An 11,571-nucleotide genomic window follows, 5' to 3' on the forward strand; every position below is an offset into this window, starting at 1 on the left:
GGTCATTTATGTACTACTGTTGCTTTATTTCAAATTTATGTTGCCAAGCCACAAAACACCTAATGTGTTACAATCGTTTGATCAATACACCTGGAAAATTTCATAAAAATTGACATATAACACGAATTTGAGTTGCAGTGCCAAACTGACGTAGTTAATAGTTTTCAAACCATGGAAGAAAGTGATTTTAGCGACCACGAAAATGAGGGTGACTCAGGCCAGGAAGAGGCCCTCGATCCAAATAACCCAGAACATGCGTTTGCCATTATCGAAAAGAACTACAATAAGGTAGTATTCCTGCTCTTTCTTGGATATTTAAATTATTTAACAACTTATTGTGTAGGTTGTGTCTGAAATTGAACAAAATGCAGAAGCTGCACGATTCGCTGACGACTTTAACCAACTGTTTGAAGCTTTCTTCCAAGCGTACACCAAGCAAAAAGAGGCTGAGAAAACCAACGCTGAATACGAAGCCGAACTGAGTGCCAAGAAATCCCAGTTGGACGTCGCAGTCAAACTGGCAGACGAAGACAAAACGACGATAGACACGCTGAAAGAGGAAATTGAAAAAGCTTGGAAACTGGCAGACAGCGCCCACGCTAGAGAGCAACTGGCTCAAGAAATTATTGACAATTTAAGAGCGCAAGTTGAAAGTTTGAACGCCGAAATCGAGTTCAAGAACAAAATGAGTCAGGATACCGACGAGTACGTTGCGCAACATTGAAAGGGCTGAATGTACACAGTTGCTGTAATTTCAGGGTAGGAGAAGTAAGCAAACACAAAGATGGATTAGAACGAGAACGTGACAAGTTACTAAACGAAGTGACGCAACTCGCGACAAAACTCAACAACGCAATGGGTTACCAAGAGGAGCTGGAAAAGAAGAACTCTGAAGCTGATCTAAAAATAAATGAAATTGCTGGCCAATTAGAAGTAAGTTAGTATACAGGGTAGTACAGTTTTAAATGTCAATAATTCACCAATCCATAGCCAATGGGCCTGTCCCACAATTTTTTTTTATTTCATAACTACAAAGACGGATTGAAAATATTATATCCGTATTTTTTTGTTTTCAAAAATATTAAGTCTAAATAGAAAAAAAAATGATGATAAAAACTACATTAATCTCATGTTTAAAACGCCCGCCGCCGGTGACGTACTACACTATCAACCAATCAACGACAAAAAGTGAAACAGATGGCGTGCAACAGCCAATAAAATCGCCCAGAATTACGTACGTCACATGCGCGCCAAAACAGATCTTTTAAATTTAATGGATAAATTCAAACTAATGTAGAAACATTTACGACCATAATTTTTTCTTCAAGAATATGAAAAATTAGTTTTTTAACCCTATTCTTTCGATTCTAGTCATTAAAACACAAATTTATGATATGTGTGGGATAGGCCCATTAAAAATTAAGTTGACATCCATTATAACATTTTCCTGAAAAGTGCTTCCTAAGGAAAATACAGTCCTTTAAATTTCTGTTTAAAAAATCGTTTTTTTTTTTTGTCATAACTGTCAGACCGTTGGAGCAATATTGATCAAATTTGGAACAAGCACTTTATTACGGTCAAAGACCCAAAACTAACCCAACCCAACTTAAAAATTGTCTTGGAAACGGAAAATTCACTTAAGAAGTTTAAAAAATATTATTGTTTTCATAGTTTTCAGACAAACTGAAAGACTTTAGTTTTGAAAATTGACTTTTCATGCAAATCGAGAGACTTTAATACTGAAAATTGACTTGTAGACATAAAAACTACTTTTTCAAGAATTTGTTACTACAAATTCATACATTTAAACCTTAAAAATTGACTTGGACCCCAAAATGTAACTGAATTAATGAAAAGTGACTCAGAAGCTTAAAATTTGCATTTGAAGTAAGTTTTCATAATTTGAAGACAAATTTCAATATTTTAGTCTTGAAAATAGTTTTAGATGCAGGACATTAAATTAGATTCATGAAAATTGTTTTGAAAACGAACTTTTCGTGCTTTTTACTTTGCTTTTCATTTTCTTCGAATTCTGGACTATTTTTAGTGCTTCAAAACTGCTTTCAGCTTGGAAAATCGAGTTTCAAGACTATCTTCACCAAGTTATTGACATAGCAAACTTAAAAAACAATTTTTACATTCTTCATAGACTTAAAACGGCATTCGAAGCTTTGTCACTATTAAATCTACTTCTAGACACCTCAGTGCTAAAAATTCGGGTAATTCTTAATAAACTAGACTGTTTTTAGTGTTTTAAGGCTGTTTTCAGTGCCCCAAATCGAGTTTCAAGACTATCTTTACAAAGTTTTTGACTTATCAGGCCTAAAGGCCAGTGTGTCCACTGACCATAGTCTTGAAAATGTTATTTCAAGCTTCTTCACTATTAAATTGACTTCTACACTCATAGGTGCAATAAATTGTAGCATCTCTAAGAAATTCAGACTGTTTTTAGTGCTTTTTAAGAATGAAAAATCGAGTTTAAGACTATTTCCAAAAGTCAAGTTTCTTCAGTAATAAAAGTAAACAATTTTGGTACCAAATGCTACAATAATAGTCTTGAGAACTAATTTTTACAAATAAAATGTCCGAAAATTTAATTTACTTTTAGACTTGTTGTCCAGTCCAGAAAATTCGGTTGTACACCAATTAAAGTCTTGAAAATATACTTTTGGACTCTCTTTAGTCCTAGTAAAGTCAGTTCAAGCATTAAAAGTCAACTTTTATATTATTTTTAGTAGTAAAAAATGAGTTTCATGCACAATACAATCTTTGTCTTGATTTCCGGACTTTTTTTAGTTCTTGAATGCCAGTTTCAGACACTCAACCAGGATGGCAGTCTGAGAAAGCGAATCATAAGACCATTCCTAGTAGTAAAAAAGTTTTTAGACTATTCAGTACAAATTTGGAGGTCTGTATCTTCCTTAGGAAACGTTTTTCAGAAAAATGACACAATGCAAGTCAACTTATTTTTTGATTGGCTATCAAATGGTGAATTATTGACACTTAAAACTGGCTCTTGTACTTTTAAGTCTGCTGATTTTAACAGGATCAAGCGTCGGAAATAATGAGAGTAAAAAAAGCCAAAGAAAAATTAGAGTCTGATTTAATGGAAGCCAAACTGCACATGGAAGATAAGGATATCACTATTAACAACCTTACCGGCTTAATAAACGAGCATGTAAGGAAAACCACAAAACTGGAAAATGAAGCGCGAGAACAAAAAATCAATTTTGATAAACTTCTAAAAGAAAACGAAGCTAATATCACTAAACTGGCCAAGCTTCAAGACGACTACAATAACACCCTGTACGAGCTGGACAAATCAAAAAAAGTATACCAAGAACGGCTCGTTGAAATTAAGGTTAAACACCACAACTCCTCTAAATAACAATTTTAAAAGAGATTCAATTCCAGACTCGAGAAGACGAAAACAATCGCCTTCGCAACGATATCATGAAAATATCCAAAACTAAAGACTCAACAGATAAACGAATTTTAATACTAAACAGTGAAAAAGATGAACTTCAATTGGACCGAAACAACATGCGTCAACGAATCGCTATATTAGAAAAGGAAATCGACGATTACAAACGATTTGCCGACGAAGACAAGCGTATCCTTGATACAGTGAACAAAGAAAAAGACGTACTGAATAAAACCATACAAAGACAACAAGTAGTAGCTAGTGATCAACTAAAATTAATACAAATTCAAGATCAAAGCAAGAAAAAACTTGAATTAGAGCTAGACTCGTTCTTCTTAGAGAGTGGAAAGCAAAAGAAGCAAATTCACCAGCTAGAACGGGAACGAGACAAATTAGCTGAAGAACAATTAGAACTAGCCAAAACGATTGAAGATAACATGGATGATATTCGTGAGAAAAAGGTTTATTGCGAAACAAAACCAAAGTGCATACTATTATATAAATGCAAGCAATTTACAGGCTCATATCTTCGATTTGAAGAAGAAGATAACAGAAAATGAAAACCAAATCAGGCAACAACAAAACGTATACGAAGCAGTCAGGGCTGATCGGAACTCGTTGCAAAAACAACTTCAAGAAGCCACCGCCGAAGGCGGTGAATTAAAGAAGAAGTTAAAAATAGTTTTTCATCAAACTGAACAGTTAAAAGAAGACATTGCCATGAAAGAAAAGCTGCTAATTAAAGACGAAAACGTTATGAGAAAAATTACTAAAGAAAAAGACAACTTAAAGTATTTTTACTAAGTGGAAACTTTAGTTATGGTGCTGCTTAATGTTTTTTTTTTTTAGAATAGAAGTAATGGCAGGATTGGACCAAATCCGCCAGTTAAAACAAGAAATAAAGGAACACAAAGACGAAGAAAAACGCTTACACCAAACCATAGTGGAACATGAAAAAACCATACGAGCACAAGTCAAAGACATGGAACAGTTAATGAACGAACGTGACGTTTTAGGCTCTCAACTAGTTAGGAGGAACGATGAAATCGCTTTGTTAAATGAGAAAATAAAAATTCTACAATCGACTTTATCCAGAGGTTTTCCTATAAAATGTCCCAAAAGGTCCCCCTAAACTTAAATCATTTTAGGTGAAACCCAATACGATCAAAGACTGCAGGACATCAAATTGTTAAAAATTGAGGTCAAAAGACTGCGTCAAGAAAAAATGTTGGTGACCAAATCCATGAACAACATGGTCGATTTACGACAGGAAATATTCCACCTGGAAAGAGATTTAACCAAATCCAGACTCCAGTGCAAAGCTTTGGAACAGGAAGTCCAGAATCCACTAAATATACACAGATGGAGAAAACTGGAAGGATCGGATCCTGATCTGGTTGAGCTGCTGCAGAAAATAAATATTTTACAAAAGTACCAGTCCAACTGTTTGTAAATTTGTGTTGGAACTTTTTTCTGTAGGCGACTGTTGAATCAAGCGGCTCAAGCTGTTGAGAGAGAAAGACGTCTCAAGGAGGCGGAACGGCTGTATTTGAATTTGCGAAAAGTGTTGGCAAAACAGCCAGGACCAGGACTGCAAGAGGAATTAGTGAAGACTCAAAGGGCTTTAAAGCTAAGAGGCGATAAACTCAAAGTAAGAATAGTACAAATTTAGTTCAAAAAGCTAAATTTTGTTCAGATCTACTTCAACACATATATTACAGTTGAGGCTTAATTGAGCGTTTTTTACGTCACGATGACGTAATTTGACAGTTGGACAAATTATGCTTTTGGCAAATTACGTCATCGTGACGTCAAAAACGCTTTGCTCGCTCCATGGAGCTTGAAAACCAATGCGGCCATAGTAAACAAGTAACGTGAACTAATTACTTTATTTACTATGTGTTGTTATGCATAAAATAAAAAATTATTATTACGATTATGACACCGTCAGTCTAAACGACGTTGTTTAGGCAAACCGTCATTAATCTTGTCCCCAGACGATAATCACGTGACCGTGCTAATCGTACACGATGGAGTGTCACGTGACAATTGCCAAATTTAACTTTAGCTGAGTTTTTTTTAGTGTTTGGTGTCGGAACTAAACATGGCTGAACTAAAAGCAACCGAGTACAAATTGGATCTTGAAAAAATAACCGAAGAACTGGCAGACTTGAAGCGAAAATATTTAGAAGAAAAGAAACTAAACCGTGCCAAACGCACGGCACTGGAATCGACGGTAGAAAGAGACGGGCAATCAAACGCAAGCGCAAGCGAAGTACGTTTCACCGGTGGCGGTTTTCGAATGTCGGTTCAGCAAATTTCTACCAAATAAAAATAACCTGAGTGATAAAATAAAAGTGTCCTAATACATAAACTAGTGTTTTGTGCTCGTTAATCATAAAACCCTGACGTAACAACACCCAAGTTCCAGTTAAAATTGTGAGTAAACATAGCCAAAGGAAATAAAAATAGAGGTTAGCCGAAAATGCCAAAGGTTTTGGAAGTGTGCGTTGACAGTTTGGAGTCCGCTGTTGCCGCGCTTAACGGCGGTGCCGACCGGCTCGAGTTGTGTTCTTCGCTCATAGAGGGCGGTTTAACACCCACCCCCGGTTTATTAATTCAAATTCAAAATATGAATCCCAGAAGGGTTCCCGTGTACTGTATGCTGCGTAGCAGACCAGGCAATTTCATATATAAACCAGAAGAAATTGAAATTATGAAGGAGGATGCGAAAATTCTACGTCGCAACGGGGCTAACGGTTTCGTATTTGGGGCTTTGGCAGAAAACGGAGACGTGGACATGAAAACTTGCAGGGAAATCATTAAAGCTTGTTATCCACTCCCTGTAACCTTCCACAGGGCATTTGATTTTGTACGAAGACCCACGATTGAAGTGGAAGTAATTATTGATTTGGGCTTTGAGCGGATTCTTACCAGTGGAAAACAACAGACTGCAGCTATGGGAGTTAAACTCATCAAGAAATTAATAGATCAGGCTGGAAATAGAATTATTCTAATGCCTGGAGGTGGAGTCAATCAGGAAAACATCAAGTCTATTCTGGAACACACTGAAGCTAAAGAAATACACGGATCATTTAGGAAATTGATTGAGGAACCCAAAATGGAATACCAAAATGATGAAGTTGCAGTTTGTTTAACAGAAAGTAACTTTCAGATTTACACGACAGATGAGGATACCGTAGCTGAGATTGTTAATATTTTAAAAACGTTATAAAAACATTTTTTTCGTGTGGCAAAAATGTCTTTGCAGTTAATGTGAATTATTATTTAAGTAATAAAATGTATAATAATTAGAACTGGCTTTCATGTGGTCATATAAATGTAATAAAAAGTTGATGCAGTGGATTCTCCAATTTTTTTTTCTTAGAAGCAATTGGCAACGTCGCCTGTAGAGTAAATGACAGTTAAATTGACGTTTGACATTTTTGTCCCAATTTTTTTTGTTTACTTTAAAAAAGTTTATTTTTAAAGAATTTTCTGGTGTTATACTAAACACTAAACTAATAAAAATAGAAAATCTTTAATACACAAGCATAGCTGGTAAGTCTCATTTACATTTTTTTTGGTTATATCCCAAGATTATGTTGAATTTCTTCTCCAGTTGCTGAGATGGTTATTCTAATTTTTATTACTAAGCATGAATAATTTCAATATTACACCTTCAACAACAATTCTGCAAGGTTTAGGCAAAGCTACGCGACGCGGCATAAAAAAATGCAAAAAATGTGGCGTTTACAACGGCACTAGAGGTTTAGTTTGCAAGAATAAACAATGCAGAACCTCCCTTAAACCCACTGAAGACTCTATGTTTGAATTCGATGCTGTGAAACTAGTTACTGGACCGGTGCGTCATGTCTATTCAGTTCACGTTAAAAATCACACTCCAGAATGTCGCGGATTCGTGCAGTTACCAGTTTTGCAATTTTGCAATGAAGAGGTGGCACTGTGTTTTGTTGATTCTTGCCAGAGATCCTTTAACAACTCGATATTAAAATGCCACGAGGAGGGAGAGGGCTGCATTGAAACTGCTAAATGTCAACATATTGAGCTGGCAATGAAGAGTGAAGTTATAGCAAAACCAGTAAACTTCAATAAGGAATGCTTGAATTTGCTAAGAATTCCCTATGAAATTAAAGAGAAATTGATTCATTTGGCTTCTGACAAGGACAGTCCTCTTGTGCAAAGAGTTTCTAAATATGTAATGGCTGTGAAATGTCAGGTAGCACCTAAACAGCCTTTAGGTTACTTGCACTTTACATTTGTTAAAGGACGAACCAGGGCTTATGAGAAATACTACTGTAATTGCACCGACTATTTGGTTTCTGTTTCAGGTATATAAAACTCTAGTTGTAGGTAACCCTTTTTTGGGTAATTTATTGGTTTGTTTTAGGGCCATGTGATAAATCAGCAAGCATTAGATACAAGTGTATTCATTATTATGCGTGTATTGCAGCTCTTTGTAGCGATCCTACCTACTTTGATGAGTTTTACAACTTTATTAATAATGAAATGGTTCCAGGTTAGTATAATGCACTAATTTCAAAGGCAAAATTCGAAATTGAAATGGGTTTTAGAAAAAAATATTTGGTGTTCAAGTCCTAAAATTGCAAAGCAAATAGATGTGGTTGATTTGAAAAAGAAAAATAAAATCAACATTATTTGTAATAATTTAGTTAAGAAACCTATTGTAGTGAAGAAGGTAATTTATGTTTGCTAACCAATTGTGTTTTTTTAACTATTTTTTATGTTGTTTTCTCTTTTTCCTTCCAGGAAAGGCTTTGAGTTTTGAAAAAGTTAATTTGTTTCTGAAACTAGAAAGGAAAAAATATTTGCATTAAGCTGATTGTATATCATGTTTTAGGATAGGACAGTCACTCATGAAACCAAGAAAAAGTACGTTTTAAAGCGTTGCAAGAAAATAGTGCCAAAAATCTATCCCATAGAAATCAAAATTTTGAATGACACTTCTTCAACTAACACTTTGGAAAGTGACTCTAGCTGGCATTTTTTGGATTGGTTGGCTTTTGTGACAGAATCCATTAACAGAACCATGCAATTTATCAATTGTGGTATAGTCAACAATCAGGTGTTTTACATTCCTGAGGTTGTTACCAACCACAATAAGTAATCATTTTTTGTAATATTAATATTTTTATAGATTTTTTTCGAAAGTTTTAAATCCAGAATTCCTAAAGTGTATGAAGGCCAAGGTACCGAATTGGGTTCGGTGTTTTACAGTGTTATGAATATAAATCATGTGAAGGAAATTTTTGATACGCCTAAAGTAAGCACTTTTTCTGTTTTCCTTGCTTGTTTGCTTTTTTTGTGTAAATTTCAGGTCAAATTGCGTATAGCCAAGAAGTTTGTCCACGTAGAAAACGAGGGATACGTGGAATACGACGAAAGTAGCGAAACCAACAACCAGTTTCAACTCTCCTTTATATTCTTTTTGAATGTCGGTCCGTCTACAGTAGATGAAAGTGATAATTACAATAACGCTTTTATAATCGAGTGGCTTCCAAATATTTGTGCCACGACAAAAATTGGACAGTTGAAGGTGCAGTACAAATATGGAAGAAAAGGAATTTAAGGTTGTTTTCGGTTAAAATTGTCAAAATAAAAGACTAAAAAGACTGTTTTGATTTTTTATTTATTGTTTTAGAGATTCTGGTTTATCAGTAATAAAATAAATGACCTAAAACTTTTCTGACAAAGTAATTCTTGTACCAAATTTTCTTTACTCTTTCATGTTTAAATTATGACAAATAATATGTCTTTGAGACGTCTTGTTTCGAAAACTGTAATTCTTGCAAATTTTGACAATATAGTCACACAGACATATCACATGGTTTTTGGAGAAAAATTTAGCTAGGCGACTGCCTAGACAGTCACGTGACATGATCACTGTCAAAATGTCATAATTCTCATGAACAGAAGGAAGAAGTTTGGTTGGATGCTGTTAACATAGAAAAACCTTATACATCTAGATTTACATGTCAATGGGACTGTTTTGACAGATTGGACCTAGCTATTACGATAATTTCTCCGCGAGAGGGCGTTTGGTGTGCTTTCACATTAAACAACAGAAACCCTACAATAGTTGTGAAATGTTTTATTGTTTTTCTATTTGTTAATATCAGGTTTTGATAAAAAGGTGCGTACTATAGTAAATCTGACTATAATAGTGAACCTGCTTTTACCATCAATGCAAATACAATAATTCACAATACTACATGTTATTTTATACTGTATACCCAGGTAATAAGTTATTTATCAACAATACGCACTTGATTAATATTTTCATGGCGAGAGTTTACGAACTAGATCATTTCCAACAAGGTTTTCATAAGCTTAGTCGGGGTTTCTTGCGGGCTTAGGAAACTTAAACCTGCCAGAAGTTGCCTGCTCTTGGTTCATAATCTGACACTCTCATACCACTCACAAATATGCAACTTTAACTTTACTGTACTTTTTAGGTATTTTAGTGAACAATATTCAAATTTTAAATTCAAAATAGATGTCATAGTGACAACTAGTAATCAGTCGTGTTTTCTTTCGGATCTAAACGCGATATGATCGAAAAATCACGTGGCTTGCGTATAATTTTGTAATCATGAGGTCATGGGATTTTTTAGAAAAAAATAAAGTGGCTCCCTCCGGCGGCGAATTTTCTGTTTTCATGGCCTGCTATTTCAGATAGAGATCTAGATTTTTGCAACTTTTAAGCACAGTTTGACAGTCAGGGACAAAATTGCTTGTCAAACGCACTTGGAGCGAGAAAATGACAGTTTTAAGCACGTTTTTGGAATCCTCATTAAATTTCCTATCCAATAACCTGGAAAAATGCTACAAAATTTAGGTTCAGTCAGTGAGAAAAGCGATGTCAAAGTTTGAACTGCTAAAAACACAGTTAGGGGCAAAATTGACTGAAAAATTCACTTTATCATCATCACACAGCCGATTTTGTCCACTGCTCCCTAGTAGGCCTCCCTTAACATTTTCCATCTTGTGCTGCGCTTAACCAGTTACTCTCGACTCTTCTTAGATCATCTGTCCCACTAGTTGGAGGCCTTCCTCGATTTCTTAACGCCTCGTGTCGACTTTGGTTCTTTGTTGTGAAAAATTCACTTAAAGTGAGAAAATTACTGTTTCAAGAAGTTATTTTTGGAATCCTCGTAAATTTCCTGTCCAATAACATGAAAAAATACTACAAGATTTGGTACACAAACTATTTTTAGGATCCTAGTTGGCTGTGGTTCTCTCGTTCTATCATGAATGTAGGGCCGTTGATAAGTTGGCTGTGGTTTGAAATGACAGCTGTCATATAATAATTGTTTGCAAGGTTATCTAAGACATACGCTTTTTGTGACAATTGCCATCCAGAGGCGACCTGACCATCACAATTATTGGACACCCGTTATAATATTACTATACTCCTGGTAGAAGATCCAATTTTTCCAAATAATTAATAGCAACTTGATTTGAATTGGAAAATTAAATTGCGTTTTATACTTTTTTTTTAGTTAGTTTGGGAAAAATAAAAGTCAAAAAATCGGATGCTTCATATATAATATATGGAATATAATTCAAAAAAAAATTTACAATGAAACGATATTATGTCGTTACAAAACTAAGCCACTTTATTATAAATTGGACAATCTCGAAACACTTTATACAACTGATACGAACGATTATTTACAGTATTCCGGGCGTATACGTCAACGTTATCGTTTGTCTCTATTTTGTATACGAGTGGCATATACAAACGTCCTTTAAACAGAGATAGAGAGAGTATGGGGGGGGGAAGAGAGAGCGATACGCTCGGTTATTTTTTTAAATTGTGTGATATTGGACATTGTTTTGTTTGTCTAAAAACAAATCGCATAAACAATTTAATAATCTCGTATTTCTATCAATTTTGCGACAACAACCAGTAACAGAAACTCAATCCTTATAGATATAAGCATTACACAAATCCCAAGATTAACGACATAATCAGGAGTTTCAGGAAAAAGTTTTTTTTTGTAAAATTATACTAATATGGAGTTTTTCGAAATTTTTACAGCCCACAAACGATACTCTTATCCCGTAAAACTCCCGCAATTTATAATATTTTATTTTATCTA

The 11,571-nt window shown here is 34.8% G+C and overlaps 3 protein-coding genes across 4 annotated transcripts; all 3 read left to right on the plus strand.

The window, feature by feature from the left end:
* Window positions 1–26: 26 nt before the first annotated feature.
* Window positions 27–5,798, plus strand: LOC145732838 (cilia- and flagella-associated protein 58-like). The gene is made up of 10 exons (XM_081985368.1): window positions 27–288; window positions 344–705; window positions 759–933; window positions 3,047–3,361; window positions 3,415–3,885; window positions 3,944–4,215; window positions 4,274–4,521; window positions 4,573–4,855; window positions 4,904–5,075; window positions 5,508–5,798. The coding sequence occupies exons 1-10, from the start codon at window positions 172–174 to the stop codon at window positions 5,754–5,756; spliced, it is 2,664 nt and encodes an 887-aa protein (XP_081841494.1). The 5' UTR covers window positions 27–171; the 3' UTR covers window positions 5,757–5,798.
* Window positions 5,799–5,909: 111 nt separating this feature from the next.
* On the plus strand, window positions 5,910–6,790 carry LOC145732876 (copper homeostasis protein cutC homolog). The gene has a single exon (XM_081985419.1). It carries the CDS (start codon window positions 5,910–5,912, stop codon window positions 6,657–6,659), a length of 750 nt encoding a protein of 249 aa, XP_081841545.1. The 3' UTR covers window positions 6,660–6,790.
* A 51-nt stretch (window positions 6,791–6,841) lies between these two features.
* Window positions 6,842–9,079, plus strand: LOC145732854 (uncharacterized protein C2orf42 homolog). 2 transcript variants are annotated; one of them, XM_081985393.1, is made up of 7 exons: window positions 6,842–6,985; window positions 7,047–7,776; window positions 7,836–7,964; window positions 8,020–8,144; window positions 8,307–8,549; window positions 8,604–8,729; window positions 8,800–8,959. In XM_081985393.1, exons 2-7 carry the CDS (start codon window positions 7,083–7,085, stop codon window positions 8,818–8,820), a joined length of 1,338 nt encoding a protein of 445 aa, XP_081841519.1. In that variant the 5' UTR covers window positions 6,842–6,985; window positions 7,047–7,082; the 3' UTR covers window positions 8,821–8,959. The 2 variants fall into 2 exon arrangements, with proteins under 2 accessions (XP_081841519.1, XP_081841518.1); XM_081985392.1 differs by having other exon boundaries at window positions 6,844–6,985; window positions 8,784–9,079.
* The last annotated feature ends 2,492 nt before the right edge of the window (window positions 9,080–11,571 follow it).

The sequence above is a fragment of the Ips typographus genome, linkage group LG8 (assembly GCF_016097725.1).
Source record: "Ips typographus isolate SLU linkage group LG8, UJ_Ityp_2.0, whole genome shotgun sequence".
NCBI classification, from domain to species: domain Eukaryota; kingdom Metazoa; phylum Arthropoda; class Insecta; order Coleoptera; family Curculionidae; genus Ips; species Ips typographus.